General features: G+C 35.8%; 1 protein-coding gene across 1 annotated transcript; it reads right to left on the bottom strand.

The window, feature by feature from the left end:
- Nucleotides 1–1,630: 1,630 nt before the first annotated feature.
- On the bottom strand, nt 1,631–25,310 carry CEP97 (centrosomal protein 97). Its single transcript, XM_039856935.1, has 11 exons — nt 25,181–25,310; nt 22,320–22,462; nt 21,545–21,703; nt 20,497–20,598; nt 19,023–19,136; nt 18,293–18,459; nt 13,380–13,544; nt 12,633–12,766; nt 11,216–11,990; nt 7,700–7,775; nt 1,631–4,789 (listed from the first exon to the last, which is right to left on the bottom strand). Exons 1-11 carry the CDS (start codon nt 25,221–25,223, stop codon nt 4,085–4,087), a joined length of 2,583 nt encoding a protein of 860 aa, XP_039712869.1. The 5' UTR covers nt 25,224–25,310; the 3' UTR covers nt 1,631–4,084.
- Between the last annotated feature and the right edge of the window lie 1,585 nt (nt 25,311–26,895).

The following is a 26,895-nucleotide window of genomic DNA, read 5'->3' as shown; positions in this document are numbered from 1 at the left end:
TAAAACTAAATTAGCATTCCTTCCATTTCATATGTTTTCATAAGGCTAGGGCTATTTTATTGTAAAGTCATTTATACAACAATACTTCTATCTGTAGTTTGTTCTGAATTTAACTACCCATTAACTACAAGTACAATGAATAACAACCATTACTACTAATCATTATAATAAACAGATAATCACTGGAACAAATGTATAAACTTTTTATTTAGAATTAGATACTCAAATACAAAGTAAATAAGTACAATATAAAATATGAAGGACTTCATAAAACAGACCATAACCAATAGATTTGAATCATCTATTTCTATAACGAAATTTTTAAAAATCTAAAAATAGCCCAAAATCAATTATTTTTAAATTCTTGTCAACATTAAAATTATTACAAAACACTCAAATAAATTTAATTAGAAAAGAACAAAGCCACTGCATAGTGATTCCTGCTAGTGAGCCACTAAAATCAATTAAGAAAAATTTAGTATGGTTTCTATTCATTCACAAACAAAAAGCACCTTGTTTTAGAAAGACAACTATTTATTTCTCTCCAGACTGTGAGGACTATTTTGTTTACTTGACTTTTAATTTTAACATGGCACAGTAGGTTTGATCAGTAAGAGCAGTATCACTAAAAACATTTAGAATGTTCCTACAGATTCTTTCTGCTTTACTTCATGAATGAAGGGGGTCAGATGTTTAAAAGATAAAACATAACAATAAAATAAATATCCTTTAATAAAGTACACGGCAAAATAAAAATATACATTAAACAATTAAGTCTCTTTTTAATTTCATTTATAAATAGGGTATTATCAGACTCATTTTATATTTTATTTTTTTACTATATCTTAATTCTCCAGAAAAAAAGATTTTATATTATTGTTATAAATCCAATTCTAAGAATTTGCACCAAAAAAAGTAGCAAAGAAGACACTATAATTTCTTAAGCCAATATGGTTTCTGAAAATACTTATAAAAAGTGGAGCTAGATTTGTCTTAAGTAGATAACAGAAAAATACACTATTAAGGTGTTTGTATATTTAAAATAATCCAAAACGAAAGAAGACTCCACACTTTAGAATGGTACCCACATTATTCAAGAATAAAATTATTTGCATATATACAAACACTGTGTGGTTAAACAGTTTCCTAAAATGTGCATATTCTGAGGCCTTTTATAATTAAACTTATAAAACCAAACTATATTGTATATGTATAAACTGTCGTGATTAAAGCTCTCTGCATACCAGAAGAGTTAAAACTTTAACATCTGTTGTTCTGTAAAACTAAAGATGAAACATAATCAAACTCAGCATTCCATTAGAAAATTTTATATATCTCAGTAACTTGTTATACTTGTCATCAAATAAATGAACTCTAAGATGAAGTAATCCTTTTAAATGTTTAATTTCTACTATTGTTCTTTTAATCAAATCACATTTCTTAGAGAAAACTCAGAGTTCTGAATCAATTAGTTGTTTTTAACAAGCAACTTTGCCTTGAGTGGTAGAGTTCTAGCTCCCTTTGAAGTTTTTCTTCTCTTTCAAAGACAATGAAAAATGTGGGACACTTTCTTATTGACTCACTAAATGTAAAGATTAATAGAGAGTGTATAATTTTGGAATACAATTATTTTTAAATTTTCAGTTTATTTACTCCACCATTTTGGAATACAATAACTTTTTTGGAATACAATAACTTTTACGTTTTTGGTTTATTTACTCCTAACTGGCTAAAACATCAGACAAGTTATTTAACTTCTCTGTGCCTTAGTTTCATCTTCAAAACAAAGATATTAGAATAGATCATCTCTAAAGTTCCTTCTAATTCTCACATGGTATTATTCTGTGCTTCTGCAGAAATATCTGATATATTGAATTTTCCATAAATCAAGAGAACTGATATGAACTAAAATAACACAGCTGAACTAAAAAACACAAAGACCGTGTTGAAGCTCAACTCCCCAAACCTTACTAGACTCATATGGCCTTTAGCTACACCAATGAATAGCCCATAGAGTTAAAATCAAATATCTTAGTTACATAAATTATTTTAAATTATATTGTAAACCTATTAAAATATATTAGGTCTATGACAGTTTTCCTGCATTCTAATTTACATTATTTTCATTCTATCTACATTCAAAATAATTTGTACAGTTAAGGTAGCCAGGGGGCTACTAAATATTCTTGCGCTTCAAAATACTAGTAAAGTTAAATAGAATGAAGAGCAGACTATTAATCATTATCATACTCTGCCAATTTTAAAATAAAAGTATGCTGAATACTATTCATAGGCTAGAAAAACAAGGCAAAGATAAAAAAGGAAATCTTGCTGACAAATGAATTTAGTTGTGTTTTGCCATTTCTTAAAAAAAAAAGAGAAGAGGGAGATGATGTCAGCAGAAATCTAGTTAGGTAATACTGAAGCATGACATTTCAGGAGCTTTTATGGAAAACTGATGTACCATGAAACAGCACTTTTGGCACTAGTGCTATACAAATTGGTTTTTCTTTGTCTAACCATGGGCAGCAAATGAGGCACTTAACTGTAAAATAGAAAAATAGGGTATATTTAAGAAGAAATTCAAAACTATTCATAAAGATAATTATCATTCAAAAAGTTAAAAATTCTATTTGTATATAACATGCATTCAACATTACACATGCTTCACTAGGGGAAATACTTTTGAACGTAAGACTACTGTTCAGTTTATAAGAGACAGAAAATATTTCCTTTTCAAGAGATTCTAGATTTCTGAGAACAAAATCCAAGTCTTCTCAACCTGAGTGCTACATATTTATAAACCAGGAAAAATACACCTTATCCATACTGGAGAAATGTTTCTAATTATCAACAGAGTATTAACATATGATCCCTGACTTTATTCTTGAAGGATCAGAAGTTATTTTATATAACTTCAAAGAAGGGGACCCAGTGACTGTAATAGAATAATGAATAGGTATTTAGCACCTAAAATTAAAGAACACTTAAATACTGCCGTTGTTTTAACTAGTTGAATGTCCATAAACTGGGGGAAATCAGATATGTGTTGTTCAATGATATCAGAATGTTCTTAAAGATTAAAATATCAAGCTTCCAAAAATTATCCTTCATTTGCAAATACATCTATCTATAACATTCAAACACAATATTATCATTTTTTCCTGGAGTTAGAGATAATATTCTTTTTTAATGAGATAAGAGAGGTTTATTTTTTCTTACCCACCATTAAATTGTCTTCTAAATGTAGCACTTTTTTTCAGATATTTAAATAAAAAATAGTTCTTTAAAAAAAAAAGTCATTGATATTCCACCACTAGTATTATTTTAAATGTTCTTCATTATGAGGCTGAGGTCAAAAGTGAAGTAAAATGACCACGACCTTCTGAAATACATAAGCAAATATCTGGGAGAAATATTGTGTTATCTCTTTAAATAAGTTTGATTTTAATTATGCATGGAACATTTTGCTTCATATGTTAAAACTGATAGATGATATAAAGTTCTCCATGAGATAATTTAGTTAACCCTAGTGAAAAGTCCTATAATTTTATCTTCTCTCCCTATTTGCATACAAGAAAGTTTTCTTTGACTCATAAGGGGGGAAAAAAGTCTTAAAAACACATGTTCTTCTTCCAAGGAGGCTGGCAAATTTCAATAGTTCACAATCCTCATATTTGTCATTTATATTCACTTTAACGAATTGCATTCCTCACAACACAATTAATTTCCCCAGAGTCAAAATTCTCTTATTTATATCTTTAAGGTAAATTTTTCTATCTTCTCTAAGATATTCTAGTTTATTTTTCAAAGGAAATACAGAAAAAAACACTGTCGATGCAATTCAGTTAAGAAATAAAGTGCATATAGCTTTCAAAATAAATACTGTTTGATACATTACAGCTAAGTATAAAGCTAACAAAATCAAAATGAAGACTCAGCTCACTATCTATGGAAATTATGAGGCAAGAATACAAATTCAACATAAATAGTAACAAAACAGGGGGGAATATTCCCATTTCCCTTCAAAAAAAAAAAAAAGAGCAACTGAAAATATTAAGATTTTCCCAAGCAACCAGACATGCTACACAATAATACCAACAGGCAATATCTGAAATGTAGAATCACATTCTGACTGCTGCCCTTGAACTTCTGCATTTAATTTACAATTCTCTGGTGTCTGGTTGATTTCATCTTGCAAAGTAGGAGATACGCCATGAGTATCATCTATAGAAGCACTGTCAGACAAGGCATCTAACTTTTCAGGGGAACGAGCTATGTGAAACATACTATCTCCTGTCCCTTCAGCAAAATTTGTCCTTTCATCTGCATCCTCTAGCTGTTGAACTGAAGTTAAATACTGTTCAAGCAGACTATTATCCTGCTCATTGTTTGAGCTTTCCTTACTCCATTCACCATGTTCTTTGCTAACATCTCCTACATCTGATTTTTTCCCATATTTGACTGTATCAATGGAATTCCCCATTATGGAACTTTCACTGCCTTCAGTGGAACTTTTTTCAAAATCCAAAGAATTCTGCAAACAGTGAACTTGTTCTGTTAGGGAGGAATGAAAACCAGAGTCTGGAAATTCTGGTAAGGATTTCTCTTGAGGAGCTTCATCAGGAGCAATGAACCAATCAGAATCTTGATCAGAAGAGGGCTCCTGACTTCGGGTGAATAATGGAGGTTCAGATGGCACCAGAGCACTTGATATAGGAGGAACATCAGTACCCCAGGAACTGAGACGCTGGTCCACTGTCTGTTGCCAAGCTTGTAGAGATCTTACCTATAAACCAAAGGATGTCATCTCATTATAAAGTAAAAAATAATGCCTGTTTTACAATTGTCTTTTGAGCTTTTTTCCCAATATACATGAAGTTAGTAAATGGCAGATGGCAGAACTGGAGTTAGAAACGGCCTGACTTCCCTTATCCTTTCCATAACATTCCCCGGCCTAAACCAGGCTGGCAAGAGTGGTATACGTCTTTGCTAACAAAAGGCCCTCGCCAGGAGAGCAGGCATGGGCCAAAACAATCCTCAATTTTACTTGAAAAACAATCAAAAGTACAATAGCACATTCCTAGCTGACTAAGGGGTCAATAATGTACTCAATATACACTGACATCTATATAATAAGACAGATTAGAGACTACTAATATAAGTAGATTCTCTAAAATAAAAGTCTCATTTTAGATATCCGTTTAGGATAAGAGTTTTAAATATTATCTAACAATATAGTATATATAACTCTAAAATACCTAAAAATACCCTGAGTTCTTGGTAATATGACCTTTATATTTTTAAAGTACAGTTAAAATTTCAAAATTTTACTGTAAAATTTGCAACAAGAAAGCAATATATAGAATTGTTTTAGTTTCCATTTGACTACCCTCCACGATAAATCACTGACAGCAGTTTGATATGTATGCTTCCAGACATTCTACTATATAGTTTCAAATACACAGGGAGATTTTAAACTCAAGTACAGAGACGTTCCCGCAGCCGCCAACCCAAACACAGCAAGAGCCTGGTCCTGCGCTCAGCTCCAGCAATCTTAACAGCTGAGGGAACAATGAGGGACTGCAATAATGGATGTGTGGAAGAATGTACCAGAGAAGCAGGATAAAAAGAGGTGATGGGGACCTTTAAGGCCTTTAAGGCTAAAGATCTAATAATCACACTAGCCACCATTTTAAAAGAAAAACCAGACCCAAATACTCTGGTTTTTGCAACTGTTTTCATGGATCACATGTTGACAGTCGAGTGGTCCTCAGAATTTGAATGGGAGAAACCACATATCAAGCCTCCTCAAAACCTGTCTTTGCATCCTTGCTTGTCAGTTCTGCACTATGCAGTGGAGTTATTTGAAGGGATGAAGGCATTTCAAGGAGTAGATAATAAAATTCAACTCTTTCAGCCAAACCTCAACATGGATAGAATGCACTGATCTGTTATAAGAGCGATTTTGACAGGATTTGACAAGAAAGAGCTTTTAGTATATTCAACAGCTTGTGAAATTGGATCAAGATTGGGTCCCATATTCCACATCTGCTAGTCTGTATATTCGTCTTACACTCATCAGAACAGAGGTGTCAGCTGACTCCCTGTTTTGGGGTGCTTTGGTGGATAAATTATTGTTGTTTATCCTTATGTGAAACTTCAAGTATGTATTTGAAATAGCCCCCAATGGCATCATTAATGACTCCTTTCTCCTTTTTATTAAGACCACACATTTTCTTTAAAAGGCAAGATAGTAAATATTTTAAGCTTTGTGGGCCCAAATGGTTTCTGTCAGAACTACTCCACTCTGCCATCATAGCACAAAAGTGGCCATGGAGTAAAGGGTCTATGGCCATGCTACCCTGAACAAGCCTGATCCCATCTGATCTCGGAAGCTAAGCAGGGTCAGGCCTAGTCATTAAAAATAAAAAAATAAGGGATTGTAAACTGACAAGGTCCTGGCAATCTGTGAAGTCAACCAAGGGTTGCCTCGCCTAATAAAAAAAGAAAAAGAAAAAAAGAGAGAAATGAATAAAGGAATGAACAATGAATGAGGCTGTTTACCTTTCCCCAGCCAAGACTAACCATTATTTCCTCAGTTTACCAATGTAATGCCTCTGGTCCTGGCAGTACTTCTTCAGGGTTAAGGTGGTAATGGTTTTGGAATTTGGAGGAGGGAACGGTGCTTCCTGAAGTCTTGGGATTACTAGGTAAGGAGAGGGAGTGGAGTGCCCTCTTCCCCCATAACTAGTGAGTAGGAGATTACTAACAAAATACCATGCTGCCAGTGGGTGGAAACTTGAAAAACAATTTTCTATAAAGTTCACATTATTAAACAAAATACTCAACATTATAATATATTAATAATTTAAAAGGTAAAATCATATTACCAAAAGATTTCTCATTAAATAAGAATTTCAGCATTTAAAAAAAAAAATAAAATAATATCAAGTGGAACCCTAAGTTCTGCAGTTTGCTGTTATTCACTGAACAATATTATTTTGGAGATCTTTCTATGTCAGTCCCTTATTCTTTTTAACTGTTCCATAGAATTCCATAATATTTTTATTCTATAATTTATTTAACCACTCCTCCACTATTAGCAATTATAAAACCTTAAAAATCAATTTTTTTTAATTTTGTAGGAAAATCATATTATAACAATTCCTTTTATTAAAAATATTTCTAAGGATTTATCATCAAGTAATATTTGATGAGATTCAACAGTAAAACCAATTATCTGAACTGTCCCTAAAGTATGCTATTATTCTCTCCCAAGAAGTCATGTGTACTTTTTAGGACATGTGTATTGTAGCCATCATACACCATTATAGTCATCTTTCATGCAAATATTCCCAAAATATAAAACAAGATAAATAGCTACATAAAACTTCAAATTGGTTTTTTTATATCTACGGATTGGAAAGTGATAAAAACATCCTTCAATTTAGTCACCTTCCTTCATCTTTATACTTCTTTATCTTTCTAGTCAAAATTATGAAAATATTTTTCTTCAGATTAAATAAAATGCAACAAAGTTCACCATCCTAGTTCAGAGTTAGTGGCAAAGAACACAAACTACATCCTTAACCTTGAGAAAGGGAACTTAATATGCCTGACTACTCTATAATAATCTCAATAAATCTGGAATTTTCCTTTGTTAACATATTATGTAAATCAGCAGGAGGGGGTTTACCTGGTTCCAAAGGAATCTGACAGCCTCTTCTTGTACAAAATTTTTAATACGTTCGTCATCTCTTTCTTTTCTTAACCTACAATAATTAAAAACCCATTACTGACACAAGGAAGGGTGCTTTGACTTGCACTTCTTATTACAACTAATAAACACATGCACTGTAGAAAAATAAATAATAATCCTTTCCACTTTAGAATATCTAAACTGAAATGCTGATGAAAATCATATGATCTTTAGTTTTAAACAATGACTCAACAAAGAAGCCAAATGAGATGTGACTGAAATTCAGATTATATTGGTTCTACAAAGTATTGCCAGTGATGATGAAAAATACAATATTAAATGGCTCTTTATCTGGCCTCAATTTCCCAGCCAAACACATCAAAGGGGCAGAAGCTGCAGAAAGGAATGGTTACTCAAAGTCTCCAAAACAATTAAAATTAGGATCACAGCTAGACACTCTCTTCTAAGGCACTAGTAGAACTGATCTCATTAAACTTCAGCCCATTTGCACCATCCCTGACATACTCCTTGATATCAACAGACTCCTATGCATACATACATGTATGGCTCCCTTAGTTGTCCATTATCTCCCAAGCTGTCACCACCATTTTGTTCTGAACCTGTGATCCAATTCCCCACTTTCTCTAGGCCCCCAAGCCCTTCTCCTGTGCCATCTGGGACTCCTGAGTTGTAATCAGCAAATGCCCTTATGTATTCAACAACTAATGTGAACTTTTCCTTGTTCAAATCAGACTTACAGTAGCCCTCTCAAGTAGAAACTATTTTTTCACTCATCCACTATTTCTGCAGATCTCAACATTCACATGGTTGCTCTATCCAAAAATCCACCGTACACCACTCATTCTCACTATCTCACTCTAAACTGTCATTTTGACTATGCCATTTTCAAAAATGATTTCAAGTACCCACATAAACCACTACTTCCTATGCTCCCAGTGCACCTGCTCTTGTACCCCAATGCAATTATCTAGACATCCCATTTTCATCTAGACCTCCAAACTAATGATCCTTTCCTCCTGTCTTTCCCTTTTACCTCATTTAAATTCCAAGATCCATCATTATGATCATCCTCTCCCAAATATCTTCAACTCCCTTGCCCTCCTTCCCTCTATCCCCTACCATATTCACCTAGAAAAAACTCATTCCAAATTAACCATGCCCAAATCCAAACAGAACAGCTGGGAAATACTGATGAAAATCATATGACCTGACCTACTATTTCACACTTTAAATTTTCCTCACACTGTCCAGCAATCTTCCCCCATTCCCTTATATGTTCACTTTTAAGATGAATATCTCACACCTCGCATCTCTCTCCTTTAACCTCCCTCATGTATAAAATGTCACCATTTGAAAATGAGAGGGGTGAGGATAAGAGTGAGGGAGGATAAAGGAAAAGCATCCATCAGACAGGACTTCCACCCACCACCATCAAACCTATCACCTTACCTGCTTCTGCTCCTACCTCAGGTCACTCCCTCTACTGGTAAACTGGATCCCTTCTTCTCTTACATTCTCAAGAACTTCAATTTTGCACTTTTCTTTCCTCTGCACCATCAGTTTTTCCCTCTTTATTGAATCATGACCACCAACAAAAAAATATGCTCTATATCTCCCATCTTTAAAAAAGAATATTCCTTAAGTCCAGATTCTCCTCCAGCAACCACCTACTCTCTTTTCTTCCTCACAGCAATACATCCCAAAATACCTGGCTACAGTAGCTCTTCACCTCTCATTCACTATTCAACTCATTCCAAACTACCTTCATCCCACTACACCACTGAAGGTGCTCTTAGTAAGATCACTGGGCAGGAAAGTGTTAACTCGGCAGGATTGGGGTGTTCAAACCCTACCTATTCCAAAGATAGAATGGGCCTTGTACGGCTCCTGGGAAATAACTACTAAGCCCTTGGAATATCCAGCCTGATAAGAGCATCCGTATATGTGCGGCCTTGGGCCAAACCATGAGTTTATGCTTAACAATGTGCTTTCTGATGAATGTTTTGTTCACCTGGGGCCTTGGGTCACACTGTATCAGTATGACCTCAGGTGGGGACTGAAGTCTGAGTTGTTAAGGTCAGTCACACAAGTACTAAATGCCTATGTGAGTGACTTCCAACAAACGCCCTGGATGTTTAGCCTCCAGTGAACTTCTCTGGTTGGCAATACTTCACACGTTGTCATACATTGTTGCTGGGAGAATCAATCCCTATCTGTACAATTCCGCCATGAAAGGACAACTAGAAGCTTGTGCCTGGTCTACTCTGCACTCTGCCCCATGTGCCTTTTTCTATGCTGATTTTAATGTGTACCCTTTCACTACAATAATCCATAATCATAAACAGAATAGTTTTATGAGTCCTTTTAGCAAATCCTGCGTCCTTTTAGCAAATCATCAAAGCTGAGGAGAGTCTTAGGGGCCCCCAACATAGCCACCGATAACCCCCAGCTTCTAAATCTAACGTATAGTTTTCTGTCCTCCCTACAGCACCTCTCTTCTCTCTGGAAATATTTCCCTGTTGGAGCTGGGACACACTCTCCTAGTTTTCCTACCACTCTAGCTATCCCTTCTCAGTCTCTTTTACTGCCTCCTCCTCTTTCACCTGATAAAATAGTAATAAATAGTGCTAGTTGCAATACTAGTACTCAAAATAAACTTACAAAGTACTGATTTTCCTGGATTGGCAGTCAGTAAGTCATGCAAGTCATGGAATTAAGAAATAATTCCTACCATTGCCCTAGAATTTTAGCCTTTTTTTAAATTAAATTTATTGGGCTAACATTAGTTAATAATATTATATAAGTGTCAGGTGTACAATTCCATAATACTTCATCCGTATATTGCATTGTGTGCTCACCACCCAAAGTCTAGCCTCCTTCCATCACCATACATTTGGCTCCCTTCACTCTCTTCATTCTCCCCTCCCGCCCCATCTCCTCTGGTAACAACTCATATGTTCTCTGTGTCTATATGTTTTGTTTGATTGTTGCTTTCTGTTTTATATCCCATGAGCGAAATGATATGGCTTTTGTCCTTTTCCATCTGACTTATTTCATTTAGCATAATATTCTCAAGATAATCCCATGTTGTTGCAAATGGAAATATTTCATCTTTTTTTATGGAATTTTAGCTCCTTTTAAATCTGTACTTTAATTCTTATGTCGCCTACTGGGTCCTATGTAAACCTCATCTTCTCATTTTTTATACTTATTCAGTTTTTCTATATTTTCTGTACCTTTCTAAGTTTATGGATGCCTATAAGGCACATATTCATTCACCATTTATTGCTATACTGTATCTATGTAGCAACTGCTGTGTTAGATAGAGATGGAGATGCACATGACAGCCTCTGCCCTCAAAATGCTTTTGGTCCATTGCAGAAGACAAGCAAACCAAGAATGGCAACATGGTATGAAAAGTGTCCTGGCGACCACAGCAATGACTCAGTGTTCTGACACCCCCAAACCAACAAAATAGGACTTCTGACTCACCTCCTTACTTCATCAGTTAGGCAGACAATGTGCTCCTGCATTCTGCGCAGCCGAATTTCATAACGCACATCTTTAGCTTGAGGATTGTAGTTCCTGACACAAAAGCCCCGCCAACAGGCCTGAAGTTTGGTGGCTGCTTCATTCAGTTTCTGGGGGACAATTTTATCTTGTCCCAAAGGAACAGATTTCTGGGTCAAAACTCTGCAAGGGAGTTTCTCTGAAGCTGTCTGGGACATGGTTTCTTCACTGTCTGGCTGTATGTGGAAGACATTGTGTCCAACTGACTCAGGAAAAGAGGTAAGACTGTGGGTGTCCCCTTTCAAGACAGCATTGGTTACTGTCAGCTCAGGACAAGGTAATAGCCCATCTTTCTCATTTACCTCTGTACTGACTGCACTTTTCATCATTTGAACAGAATACTCATTTGCAGCCCAAAAAGCTTTTTCCTCTTCCTTATCCAAGTCCCGGTTCTCCTGTTCTTTCACAGATTCATTTGCATCACCATCATCTTCTAGGCCTAAGTTAATGCCTTGTAGCCTCAGCTCAACTGTAGGTGATACTGGGGAGAGTCCTGATGCAACTGGCATGAAAGTAGACTCTGAAGAGAGAAGACTACAGTTTAACTTGTCTTCATCTGTCTGTATGTCTTCCAGGTGCAGGTCATTTCGAGAATATCTTGTGGTGTGTACAGAGGCCGGAAAGTTATTCTTAACAGCATATAACTGATCATCATTACTGCTTATCCCAACCCAAGAATTGACTTGGATGACAGGTTCTAGAAGAATCAACAGAGTATCATTTAAACCACTAAATATCTAAAGAAATTATTTTTTTAATTTCAGCTTTATTGATATAATTAACATATAAATTTGGAAGATATTTAAAGCATATATTGTGGTGATTTGATATATGGACACATGGTGAAAGGATTCCTGACATCTAGTTAATTAATACATCCATCACCTCACATATTTATCTTTATCTTTTCTTTTTTTTTTTGTGAGTAAAGAGATATTTTTTAGTTACATCTTTTTAATGAAATCTAATCCCTCAAATAAAATGCAATAAAATGTCTTCAGTGATTTCTTCAATACACCTAAAACATCAAACCAAATATTTTTAAGAAAATAAATTTTTGCAATAATCATAAGAATAATTAAAGCATCAGGTCAACACAGAAATTAGCAGTCCTCTGAATTTTAAAAAAATTGAAATATAATAGTTAAAATATACATACACACACATATACAGGTGGGTGTGTGTGTGTGTGTGTGTGTGTGTGTGTGTGTGTGTTCCAAAGGATCACTGAAGTTAACAAACTAGTAAAAATTATGAAAATATGCACTTTTTTGTTTTATGATACCCAAAAGATCAAACAACATGGAGAAAAAGGGTCAGAGATCAATTCATTTCTTACCACTTTCCTGGCTTATCTGGCAATCTTGAACAGGGCTTGAATGCTCAGGTACAAGGGATGCCCTTGTTTCAACAGGAGGAAGAGAAGACAACTCTTCATTTTGACTTTGGTTCATCAACTGCCTCTGGTGAAACCTAAAAATTAGTAATATCTGATGTGATGTAATACAAACCAAAAAAAGAAGGTTTTTCTGCTTCTTAGGTTACATTGTCAGAAAAGCAGAAGTATATAAGTTTTCAAAGTAGGTAACTTTTAATCACCACCAAATTGCAAAGCCTCATTTGAGTGTACTGTATAGAAAAGGTTAAGAAACTTATTTTAAAATCACAGACACCCTCAAACGTATACACTTTTACATTCAAAGGCAAGATCTCTGATAAAAGAAGTGACTACTAAATGCTCCTAGCTATACTTTTTAATATATAGCTACACTTCTTAATGTTAGTATTTAAAAACTCATATAAAACATCTACATTAAAAGGACAAATACTTTTTTTTAAATACTTTTTTTAAAATTCCATTCTCCCATACTACTTAGCTTTCCCCACTGAAGAAATGATTAGCAATGCAGTTGCTGTGGACCTAACTGGACTGCACTGCATGGTTAAGTTCCCCTTCAGGGACTGCTGCAGTGACAAGGGGTCAAATGCCCAAAAATGTAGGATATAGCTCTTGCCTCAGTCCTATTAACCCCACAAGAAAGACTCAGAAGTATTTTCATCCACTGTTATAAACAAATGGGCTTACTTCTGCTTGCTCAGAATCTTCTCTAGTTTGGCATCCTCTGCAGTTTGAAGACCCAGTTTAGAAGTAAGAGGACAAACTGTAGCAAGATACTGGACAAGCTGGATGTGCTGACCAGGCCGATATGCTCTCCCTTTGCCTTGACTATAGAGCCATTCTGCTTTCAAACTAGAATTGGGGGACATAAAAAAGAGGAGATGGAAACAGGTAGAGAAGATATATTTCTAAACAACAATGATCTCTCTTTTTAATTTACCTTTATAGCATCATTGGATAATTTTCAAAAATAAAATTCAAGTTTTTAAAAATCTATCTTTCTGATTCACTACCCTTACTCTTTTAATGTTTTAAAGATTTTTTTTCTTATTTAGGGGCACACTTCCACAGAGTTGCACTAAGGGTTCCAAATATTTTAAAATTATTTTCAAAGAAGCAATGAGTATTCCCTCCATTTGTTATCAAAATAAATTACCTAAATACATCACAGGTCTCATCACAATATTGTAGTTATTTCTTTAGGAGTTGTTATCTTTTAGAGATATATACTGAAATATTCACAGATGAAATTATATGTAGTCTGAGATTTGCTTCAAAATAATACAAGAAAAGGGAGAGTGGGTGAAGTTATAGATGTTTAAACAAAGCCGGCCATGAGTTGAAATCTGCTGAAGCTAGATTCATGGGAGGTCATATACTTTTGCATATATGTTTGAATTTTTTTTTCAATTTAACACGCCATTGCTTCAATTTTACCATTCTTAAATCTGCGCCTCACCTTGAAGTTGAGGTTGAATCATTTTAGTAATACTTTGTTTTTATACCATTAACTAAGAACTGCATATAGTCTGAAAATCACTTCCAATCCACAACCATTTTCCTGGACCTTCATATTAAAGTATCTATCTACATCATACAAACTGTACAGTCCAAAACTGTCAAGCCACCCGAAGTGTATTATAGGCTGAAAAGAAAATGGTCCTTTTGATAACTGATTAAAGCATGCAAAAGAGTCATGGTGCAATAAAATATAACAAGTTTAGTTTGTGATTTGCCAGTGTCACAAGAAAGGAAAAACTGTTTTTCTAACAATGAGATACAAGGTATGCCAAGCTGATTAACCAAAGTCATATAATTCCAATATTAGTCTAACAATAAAAAATTTTATTCTATTTAATAAAAATAATAGCATTTCTTCCATGGATACATTCCTGTGAAATAAAGATCATTCAAATCTTCATGAAATCTGTTCTAAGATTCCATAAGTTCTCTGACCAAGCAAATGGCTTGTTGAAAAATTCTCCTCCGCCAAAAAAGGTCCACAGTAAAAGACAATCACCAACTTTAATATAGCCAGCAAGCAACATTTCCACGTTAAAAATCGTTTGTAGTTTGGGAGGAAGAAGTGAAGTAAGAAGACATAGAAGGCTCGGGCTTGAGTATTCCACAATTTAAGTGTGTGAGGAAAACTACAAACTGTGGAGCATCAACTACTATAAGATGTTTTTCTGCCTTTGCTTTATACTCATTAAAAACATATCATTACACAGGTTTATTAATCCATAAAACAGTTTATTAGGTAAGAAAAAAAAAACACCTCACTGCCAATTCAAAGAAAAACAAAATTAAAATTCATTTAGCTCTAACATTTATTTCAAATCACTAGAATGATCCTCCCCTTGAAATTGAATGAACAGTCTACATAATATAATAGAATTAACAACTACTAAGAAATAAAATTTAAAACAATCCGCTCTTTCTCCTAAAAATAAGAGGGGGGTGGAGTATTAGATGAAGTGATATCTGGTATTTGCTTTTAAAATACTCTAGCAAATAAGTGTGGGATAGATGAAACAAGATTGGCAAAATGTTGATAATTATTGAAGCTGCATGGTAGGTATTTTGGTGCTCATTTGTTACTCTACTTCTGTATATATTTTTAATGTCCTTTCAAAAAAGAAACATTTCCAAAGTTCTGCTCCATAACTAAATTCTGATTCCTAACTAAGCAACAGAGGTGTAGTTTGGTCCTGTAGGTAGTAAAGCAGAGATCAAAACAAATTCAGAAAGAACTCCAAATACTGAAGTGCTACTCAGAAGTGCTGGTCTTTCCACAAATGTGCTTCTAAGAAGGTACTCCACCAAAGCACCATGGGGGTGGGTGACTGCTCAAGTTGTTCTTTTCTATGACACACACACTCAAGATCTGGCTACCTGAAGTCAAAGGACTTCATAGGGTACTTTCATAGGGAGAAAAACTTTAACCCGAGCATTCTTAGCAAATAAGTTAGGCTGGATAGATACAAAAACTGGAAATTCTTTCTTGTCTTTCAGAGCAATTCCCAAGGCCAATCAGGAAATGTTTTGAACACTGCTCAGACTACCTATCAATTTTTAAGAAAACAGCTCTCCCTTAGAATTATTCCTCCCTCCTGAATAGAATACTTTGAGTTGTTTTAAAACCTGGGAACACTGTTTAGACTACAGAGTTGTCTCAGACATCAACTGCAGCAGCATTTCTCTCACTAGTATAGCATCAACAACAACCTAGGTCCCTTAGTTTGAATATAACTATTTACCCATTCTTTTGTGGACTGACATTTGGGTTGTTTCCCAAATGTTCCAAATAGCTCCCAAATGTTTGGAGCTATTATGAATAAGGCTACTATGAACAAAATTGTACATGTCTTTTGTAGACATGAGCACCCATTTCTGTAGAGATATACCAGAAGTTAAATTGCTAGATCATACAGTATTTATTTGTATGCTTAGTTTCAGTAAATATCGCCAGTTTTTCAAAGTGGTTATACCGTTTATACTCCTAAACAATGTATGAGAGTTCCAACTGCTCCATATACTCACCAAAACTTAGTATTATCTGTACTCTGGTGGGAGATGGTTGATTTAAAGACTCAAAATAACCAGGAAAAAAATAATCTTTTCGAATTATCAAAAAGTCAATACAGTGGTTATCCCTAGTGAGGAGGGAAGTTTGATAGGAGTGAGACAAAGGAGATCTCTGGAGTGCTGATTATGTTCTATTCTTATTCTCAGTGGTGACTATATTGGTATTTTTAAATATTTTTTAACTATACCTGAATTATATGAAAGTGTGCAAATTTTAAAACCTGGGGGAGAAAAGAATCTGAGAAAGGGTTGTTATTGTGTTACCCTCCTACTTCTTTCCTCCCAGACTTTAGCATAGGACACCCCACAGAAGGGGAGGCTACCCCAAATGAAAGCCCACTGTTCCCTTCTGAAGTCCATGAAATTAAACATTTGTAAAACATTATAGAGAAAATTCAAAGAAAATACAAGTTCACTTTAAAGTCATTTGGATTAAAACCATTTCCACAGTGTAGAAACACAGCCTTTGCATTATTATTCATCTATTCAATAAATGTTTTGTTTTTAACACTTGCTTTAGTTTCTACAAAACTCTTCATTCCCTAGTCCCTACCCTTAATAATGACAATTATCATTTATTAAGTGCCTAGTATATGATCAGTATTATACTATATACATTATCCTTAACTCTCACAGCATCCTCAAAAGCCAGGTAGTATTACTCACCTTTTACAGAGAAAACTAAGGCTCAGAGAAGCCAAGGAACTTGCCTAGGCCACACAGCTAATGGGTAGCAGGGAAAGATGTGAAGCCTTCTCTTGTTTCTCCTGACTAGGTTTCATCTCTCTTCTCAGGTCTTTCTTTATACCAAACACTTATCTCTGCCCATCTCACCATGCTGCCTCCCATATATGAAAATGTTGCCAGTCCTACTCCCATAAAAAATCCAAGAACATATTTCTCTTAAAGAAAGATCCAGAGAAGATAATCCAAGCAAATTCATATTCTAGCTTTAGAACTATCGTCAGTTTGAAACAAAATAAGGTTTCTGGATACACAGCAACACCTACTGCAAGAAAAAGTAAAAGCCAAACTTTTTGTTGGCAAACTAAACTTGATATATTGTCCCCCACCTTATACCAGCACCATTATGTAGCTCCTGGTTACTGTTCCTTACTGCTCCATGCCCTATTCAGCAACTAAATGAAAGAGCAGGGAGAAGGAAGAAAAAACCATGTCAGTAATCTACCATTCATTCTCTCATCAGGAAACTCCTCAAGTGACTACTACCAGTCTCTAGTACAAAGGACAAAAACAGTGAGGAAGAATGCATATGTTGAGTCCATGAACGCATGTATGTATGCATTGGGAGGAAGAAATGAAATGAGGCATAGGGATGAGAGCAAATTCATCTCAATTCTCTCTCGTCCACATCCTAGTTCCTAACCTCCCCTGCAGCTGTGATACCAGTGATCGTGTGCCAGTGTCTGGAAGACCCCATCATGCAGGGGGTCTCAATTTCAAGCTGCAAAAACCATCAGTGATCTAGAGATGGGGTGTCCCCACTTCTGCTGCTTCACATGTAGGAAAAGGGGAGGACCAATCAGCATGTCTCCTATCAGCTCCAAATTAGAACTCTGTATGCATTTTCCCATAGTCATTGATATAAAGGGTAGTTGGGTCTTAAGACTCCCCTTACAAATAAGATGAGTTACAAGCTTTTGTAGGATTGATCTAAGACCCAATATAGCATCTACAATATAGTTTCTATATAGAAATGCTCCAAGCCCCAAAGAACCAATTAACATAGAGCTTTAGAAATCAAATTGTTGTATGTTGGACACTAAGATACACTCACTAGCCTCAGCCTCTGGGGATGATACTTCTTATCCTTTTTTAAAAAAGATAGAAAATCCTAAATGAGCAGCATGTAGTCTATTATAGGATTGCACTAACAGTCTTAGTTTCTAAACGCATGTTTTAAGAAATATTCAGTTTAACCTGTAGTAAGCTAGAAATGGTCTTTGCAGTAACTTCCATGATAAATGTGATGTTAAAGAAGCGATGTTCACCTTTCCTTCTGAGAAATCACGTATCCATCTAGGACTCTGAGGTTTAAGCACCAGCTGACGATGTACGGCCGATAGTCAAACCCTGGAATGGAAGGTGTTGCCATCACACAAGGATTGTTCATGATCGACAACTGTTCCAATTCAGTTAAGGATGCCAAAAAAGAAATCTGGAACAAAGGATATCTTTGTTGAACAAATTGGACTGTTCAGTGTCAAGCACAGGGCTTCCGTTGATTACACATCTTTGGCAATTTGAGAATGTAACAATTTCCCTCTTGTTCTGAAAAGCAACAAGTAACACTCATATTTATCCACTGACTTCTAAAATTCCTACCATATGGCCACCTGTCCTTGCTGCAGAGTCCCTTAGAAAGCATCAGCACTGCTTCCTAGCAGAGAGAACCCTATTTTGGAAACATAATATCAGTCAGAGAAAGGTGCACAGCATGCCTTATTAACCCCTTTAATGTAGATGTCCCTCAACCATCAATCTTACTTCCAAATGGAATAATTACAGCATTACATATGAAATAAGCCTTAATGACCCACTGACATCAAGAAAAAAAAGAAAAAGAAAAACAATGCTCTAGACCTAAATTTTTCATCTTGATGGCAGTTTCTTCCAAGATAGTCACAGTCTAAAAGTAGCTCACAACTTGCTCCTGTGTTTTTCCTCCTTTCTCATAACTTTCCAGCTTCCTGGATCCCACAGATTACCCTCAAATTTTACCTCATTTAAGTCCCGAATTTCATTTTCTGCCAAAGAAAGTATAGCAAGACTTCTGGGTAGATAAGCAGGTGCCATTCTAAGAGAGGTGATGATGTTTCCATGTAAAAGCAGGGTCTTAAAAGTAAAAACAGAATTACAAATAAGATTACAAATAAATTGGTCTATTTTGATAAAAGCAAAATGGTATGTATGAAAATAAAGGGATCCATTTTATTACACTTCTCATAGCACACAAATCAAAGACTGCTAATGCTAGAAAGGTCCTAAGTGGTCTTCTGGTCCAACTCTCTCTTTTCACGTCCACATTCTAAAGCCTAAGCTTTAAAGACTTGTCCAAGAACACATGCTTATTGCAGCAACTAGCATTTTGTAAGATTTAGTTTATTAAAACTTGAGCAATTTCCAACATACTTGTTCATTTCCTTTTAAAACATCGAAATAGAAGGAGCATTTGAGATCTTGTTCCCTGGCATATGGCTTCAATTTGGCTCAAATAAACTCTTAGAAAATTTCTCAAATAAATAAATTAAATATCAAAATAGAGGGTGAGAAAAGTGAAAAACACTCATTAAAACAATCATGTATAAAGCAAATTTTCCGAGAGAGAGAGAACTTACAACCCATAATTTCCAACTATATTCTCTTGGAAACTAAAAGCTTAAGGAAGGTAGACTGTGCTACTTGCTGATTCAAATTAAGTCAGCAACAATGAAGAATAAACCAAGAACTCTGAACACCCAGGATTGTAATAAGATAATCATATCTCCATTTCAGGGGGAAAAAATGTTCAATCATCTTTAGTTCCTTTGAATTCTCTTAGTATCTGGTTAAATCAAACAGTTTAGAATACCTGTTGCATTTTCTGCTAAAGATGTTGAGCTAATAATACTGCTTCTAAAGCTTAATGAGTTCATCTGATGCTAATAATAGACAATGAAGTAAAAATATGGAAAATGCCTACATGTTTTTTTGAAGCTACAATTTCAACTTTTATTTGATACTATTCCCCTCCATAAAAAGTCCTATATACTATAGGGTTTTTTTTTTTTTAATTAAAGTTAATGTGGATAATTTAACATCTATTATTTAGTAACACCTGTTACTAAAAAAACAGCAATCTTGAGTGTCAAAGACTCAAATTCAGAAATGATTACTTTCAGCCTCACCAATATGCCATGTACTATCTAATTAAAGCCGCTAGTATCTCTGGTTTGGCATGAAGGGAATTTCATCATGTTTAAAGGATGGTAAATAAACATCATCTTAACTATAATGACCAGTTTTAGTTAAAATAAATCTGTTATAGGTATCAGAAACAAGAAGTTCCATACTTACTTTCTGGTACTCTAATAGAATTTTTATCATAATGAACAAAATCTGTTCTTCATACACAGCAGGCTGATTTTAAGCCAGTCAGACCACTTTTTCTCGATATTTTAGTATAAAATTTCAGAAATGACATAGTCACGCTTACCTTCAGTGATACCAATTTAGACAGATCACCTATCTGTGGTATGTTATTGTCTGATAAATCAAGGTGCTGTAGAGCTGTGCAGCAAATGATTTGTTCCATGGCCTACCACAAGAAAATAATCATGTTAGTTCATGCACACAAAATAAAATAAAAAGAACTCTTCCCTAGTTCCTCACAGCTGATTTTTCTGCCTTCTCTCCTTATTACTGGATACACAGGAGGAGGGCTTAGCAAGACAAAGAAGAAGCAGTACTAACAGAATTCGGTAAATTGTTATGTAGCAGGCTTCCACATTCATTATCTCTCTAAGAATAGAGGATCATATCATCTCAAATATTTAAAACTGAAGAAAATGACACAAGACAGTTGATATAGCATAGAATTTACAAGTTAAAAGTGGAACCAAACTGCCTGAGTTCAAATCCTGGCTCTGTAACTTCCTCTGTAACTGACCTTAGCAAGTTACTTAACTCCTCTGTACTTTAGTTTCCTCATCTATAAAATGGGCATAATGACTATACCTATTTCATAGGCTGTCATGAGATTGAATGAGTAAATACAGTTAAGGTGCTTAGAAGAGTACCCAGCATAACTTAACTGCTCAATACCAGTCAGCTATTAATATCATTTAATCCAGTCCCTTCATCTAGCATATTAAAAAATAAGACACAGAGATATTTATTAACTTACACAAAATTATAGAGCTACTAAGTGGTGGAAGCAGGACTATACCTTTTAAAACAGTATATTCTCCACTATACTATTAAAACTTACTTAAAGCTTAATGCAGCATGATATAGTCTCTCTTCTAACATTTAATTCTATTTGATCTACTTTTCTAAGTATAATATAGAACCTTTGTTCACATTTAAAAGAATATTTTTTTTTTCAGTTTATGCTAACTAAAATTATCCCTGCGGAGTGGGAATGGGTACTTTTACTTTTTATTCTACTCATTTCTATGATGCTTGAATTTCTTTTTTATAGTGAATACTTCTGTAAATTAAAAAAAAAATCTAATTATTAAAAAAAAAAGGAAACACTTCACCTTGAGATTATTTCCTGCCAAATTCAGCCACTCCAAATGTACTAGTTCCTTTAGCCCTTCCACATAACCGATGCTATTATGAGGCAAATTTAACACCCGGAGTTGGGTCAATTTGGCCACACCCATCATACGCACCAACCGATTATTAGCCACTGACAACTGTGGAAAGGAAACATATCATTATTCTTAGGAATAAAACATATATATTACTTTTACACTAGGGTGCTTAAAAAGATTTGTTTATATGACCAAACAATCCCAAATATATAAACCCAATTTGTACTTTTCACATATATTGTCTATTCTATGGAGTAACTGTCAGTTTGTTGTTGCTGTTGTTGTTATTCGTAAGCAATGGAAAATACACATTATACTGAGCAACCAGACCTCCTCCAACTACTAAAGGGAAAACATTTTTAACACAGCAACTACTTAAGACTATAAGCTCCACAATAATTGGAGTCCCTATACTGTCTCAGGCAAAATTTAGAACAGTGCCAGACACCTAAGAGGGGCCCAATAGACATTTGCTGAATAAAGTTATCTTAAACAATATTTTGCCAACATAAAATGTTTCCTTTTTAACAAATGCTTTTTCTAATCTATTCTAAATAGAGCACATATGTGTTCATCAAAAGTGTCATGTAAAATTTTAAAGAAACATTTACTACTTTCCAGGCCTGCAGAGTTGCTTTTTGTTGGGTTATTTTATTATTTTATTACATATAATAATAAACTGGTCCTATATAACTTTTCTGCAGATAGCAATACCTACCTGTATTAATCGTCTGCATTTCTCAAGATTTTCCAATTTAATGATCTGATTTTTATCCAGAATCAAAGTATGAATATTAGCTTCACAGGGTAAGTTTGGACTTAATTTCTGTAGCCCCTGCCCTGACCAATTAACCACTGATCCTTGAAAAGAGAAGGGAAATTGTTAGAAAACACAAATATCACAACCAAGCATAGGAATGGAATTATACTCATAAAATCTCTATACATTTAGTTAGAAAGCATTAGAGCATAACAAATATCAATATTTAAAAACTAAAGCAATCAAGTTCTAAATGAATACAGATTGAAATTCCTCAGAAATATCGAATTACATCAAGATTTGTGATATTCTTCAACGATAAAAAAAAAATCCAATTAAAAAATGGACAGAAGACCTGAAACAGATACTTCTCCAAAGAGGAAATACAAATGGCTAACAGACATATGAAAAGATGCGCAAGGTCACTAATCATCAGAGAAATGCAAATTAAAACTACAATGAGATATCACCTCACATCTGTCAGAATGGCTATCATCAATAAATCAAAAAAACAGCAAGTGTTGGCGAGGATACGGAGAAGAGAGAACCTTCATACACTGTTGGTGGGATTGCAAATTGGTACAGCCGCTATGGAAAACAGTATGGAGGTTCCTCAAATAATTTTAAATGGATATAACTTTTGACCCAGCAATTGCACTTCTGGTTATTTATCCAGAGAAAACCAAAACAATAATTCATAAAGATCTATGCACTCCAATATTCATGGCAGCACAATTTACAATAGCCAAGATATGGAAGCAACCTAAATGCCTATCAACAGACAATTGGATAAAGAAATTATGGTTCATATATACAATGGAATATTACTCAGCCATTAAAAAAATGAAATCCTACCATTTGCAATGACATGGAAGGACCTAAAGGTTATTATGCTGAATGAAATAAGTCAGAGAAAGATAAATACCATATGATTTCAATTATATGCGGTATCTAAGGAACAAAAAGAACAAACTAATCAAAAACAGACTCACAAATATAGTGGACAATTTGGTGATGGACAAAGGGGAGGAGGGTTGGGAGGCTGGGAGAATGGGGTGAAGGGTTAAAGAAGTACAAATTAGTAGTTGATAGTTGGGCACAGGGGAGCATGGCAGAAGGAATGCAGTTAGTATTAATATGATGGCTAAGTGGAGGGCCAGGGGAGGGAGGGAGCAATTGGGGGGATTGTTTTATGAATATTATGGTTGTTTAACCAATGTACTGTATACTTGAAAGTAATTTAAATAAATTTATTTTAAAAGGATGTGATATTCTACTTGTTTCTTGTAGTAATACTTTTGAATTTCTTGATGTAATACTTTGAAATTCTTCACATTTAAATGTGAACTATTAGTTCCACATTTTGTGCCTAAGTAATCATACTATTTTTTTAAGTGGAACTAATCTTTCAAAAGAGATCATTAACCTGCTTACAACCTACCAGTCTATCCTAAAGTGCCCAAATTATTTCGAAAAGCAAACTATAGTTCAGTTAACTTATCTACAAAATGAGAATAATACACCTAATTCATTAATGTGGGGATGAAAAAAAGAAACCATATGAACAGCACTTAGCCCCACCCTTACCACAGAACACTCAATAAAGTAATTTAGTATAATGGTCGTTCAAATCCTAGCCCCATCAGTTAACCACTGTGATATCTTGATCTCTTTGGGCTCTGTAAGATGGGGATAATAATAATACCTAGCTTATAATGTTGTTCTACAGAAAAAAATTAGATGTAAAAAAAAAAAAAAAAAGCACTCAGAACATCGTCTGGCTAATATAAAATGTTTTCTGTAAATGTTAACTGTTATTATTGTCAGCAAGTTGCCACGTTGGGCTGGAGAATGTAGTTTAAAAGGAGATATCAGAAGGCGGTGGGGCCAGAAAAAATGCCAATTTCAAATTTACACCAAGATTAAATTTATTGCAGGAAATTATCCTGAAGAGTTTCAACGTTTTTCCATTGTTAATGGCGTCCAGCATTTGGTGGTTCATGGGATACCCCGAGAATTTGGTGAAAATTGTGTATTGTCCCAGGAAAATGTACAGCCTTTGCACACTGCAAGGGGTCGACAGCTCTTTTTCGTTTTTCACCCCCACAACTCAAGAATGTAATGAATCCCTGATCTAAGGGGTGGAGTCAGGCCTGGACCCTCAGCCCTGCCCCGGACCCAGATGGCTGCTACCCAGCCTCAGAGCTGTAACCAAAACAAAGGAGCTTGGGTCACGCCTGGCGACTGCCGGCCGCAGAAGCACCCACGCCCCGCGCTCCGCTGGGCAGCGACCAAACCTGATCCCAGGATCCAGTCTGCAGAACCAGGAGAGGAAAACTGATGGCTCTGGATCACCCCCCAGATCTTATTACAGCCATCGGACACTTTAAGAAAGGGTTCAACGTCAGTCTAGGGAGCTGTATTTGACAGAGGGTTTCCTTAACGTTCTAGGAGCCTAGGGGAAAGGGCACACGTGAAGGAAAACGGGAGATCCTGAAACAACCTAGAAAAGTCACCGCAGTCGGAAACCCACCACCCAGGTAGCCTCAGGAGCGCGGGAGCCCGGGTACCCGGCCATGCGAAGGCCCCTGGGGGCTGTAGTCCCCCGGCCAGCCCTAGCCGCGACCCAAAGAGCTAGGCAAAGCCTGATGACTACAACTCCCAGAGGACAGTGCGACTCCGCGACGCCCACAGACCCCCATCAAAGGAACTGGTCCAGAGCTGCAGCCCTAAACCCAGGATTCTTCTCTCCACCAGGTAACTATTTAATTCAGTTCTATGGAGTAAACTTTAGGACTCAAGCGTGGGGACCGCCATACCTTCTCCGGGAGGCAAAACCGCGTCGACGCGCGCCATCGCCATACTTTGCGCTTGCTAGTAATACCAAGCAACCGTCCTCCAGCTGCTTTGTGGAGCTCGTAGTTGGGAGGAGGTGCCCGGAAACTACAGCTCCCAGAATGCATGGCATCCTCACGGCCCAATTGGCTGCCTCCGCCTATGATGAAAAACCTGGGTTAGAATCTGAGCCGCGTTGAGTTTAGGAACCCTGGTAAACTCCCTTATTTGACAGATTAGCTAACTGTTTTGTTAGAGGATCATTTCACTCCCTTTTCTAGATGTTCGCGATATTTGACGCTTACTATCGGAGTAATTATAAGATCGCTACTTAATGCAGACCGAGCTTGAGAGCTCATTGCCTGGAGCCTTTGCGGGGGTTGCCCCTTTTGACAGTTTTGAAGAAGTTGAAAGTTTTCAACTCTGCTCTAGGAATGGTTTGAGCGATCTTATTGAGATAGTCAAAATGGATACATTTATTTGGAAATTCAGTTAAAGCATGCCGGGATAGAAGCTTTTATACGGTAGTTTTAAGTGATTCTTCAGTATTTAACAGAACTTTAGAACTGGGAGTATATTTGATAAGTATGAACCTAGAATTTTTCCAGGGAATATACAAAAGAAGTTTACAATATAGTCTCCAAACTAAAGAATTACACTGCCTAACTGGAGGAGAGTTGGCTCATACTTTTGATATAACTATTACATGCTAACTAGTATGATTATAACTATGAATGTTGAAAGAAATGGAAACTGCAATCTTCAGAGAAGACATGAAAGAGGAAATAGAGCTAAAGCTTCAAAGATGGGTAAACGCTAAACAGTTCAGAAGTAGAAAATGAAAACACATTAGCACAGGCTGCAGGTGAGGGCAGGTAGTAATGAAGCTGTGCTCACAAAAAGAGAAAATAACCTGATAGTGCCACAGACTGTACGAAGGGAATTTCAAATTTCTACTACCCATAACTCCATCTCTTCTCACAACTTATGTCCTCTTTCTGAAACAGCAGTGTCCAAAAATCTTTGATAATTTCTATTTGAGAAAATCCAGTAATTCATGCTTTTAGATTTCCAGGCACTTGGTTCTGTGAGCATTCCCTCCTTTCTGTGTTCTCCTCCTAATCTCTGACTATACCTGCTTAACGTTTTTTTCCACTCTATTTCCCACTCTTTTAGTCTGAAGACAAGTTTCCTAATTCTGAAGAGAGAATTAAGATTAGGATTTTTTTTTTCTTCTAATCAAGAGACGCCTTACCTAGAAAACACAGTCTTTCTATATAGGTGTAAGAACAAAGCAAGCCTGAATACTGCCTCCTACTAAGCTTTGTTCCCTGGAATCACTGGTGAGGATTAAAGAGAGCCTCCTAGCTCAGGAAGGAAGGAAGGAAGGAAGGAAGGACAGGAAGGNGTTCTCTTCAATTTAGCAAGGTGATGACTAGGGAGGGGGATCCTGGAAGCTGACAGGATACTTGAGGAGCACAGGTTGAGAAGCAAGTTTATAGCTATATCAGAACCAGAGGTTCATCTGACCTGGAATCCTGAGGAAAGGGCCAAAGGATATCTTTTATGGGGTTAACTAAGCAGAGCCATGGCTCTTAAAGAGAGTGGCCAGATATGAGCGGTCAGATATTCCCTGGGCGTAATCACACATGCCCAAGTGAACCAGCAACCACAGAAATCACACCACAGAAATTCTTTT

This window comes from Pteropus medius, unplaced genomic scaffold (assembly GCF_902729225.1).
Source record: "Pteropus medius unplaced genomic scaffold, Ma_sr-lr_union100, whole genome shotgun sequence".
NCBI classification, from domain to species: Eukaryota; Metazoa; Chordata; class Mammalia; order Chiroptera; family Pteropodidae; genus Pteropus; species Pteropus medius.
Note: the sequence above shows the minus strand (reverse complement) of the source record. Positions and strands in the feature narration are given on the sequence as shown.

Coding starts and splice junctions, on each gene's coding strand:
- CEP97 (XM_039856935.1), bottom strand. CDS start 25,223: ATGGCGATGGCGCGCGTCGACGCGGTTTTGCCTCCCGGAGAAG. Junction 22,463..25,180: donor GGTTTTGCCTCCCGGAGAAG/GTATGGCGGTCC, acceptor TCTCTTTTCAAG/GATCAGTGGTTAATTGGTCA. Junction 19,137..20,496: donor CTAAATTGGTATCACTGAAG/GTAAGCGTGACT, acceptor TTTACTTTTAAG/ACCCTGCTTTTACATGGAAA.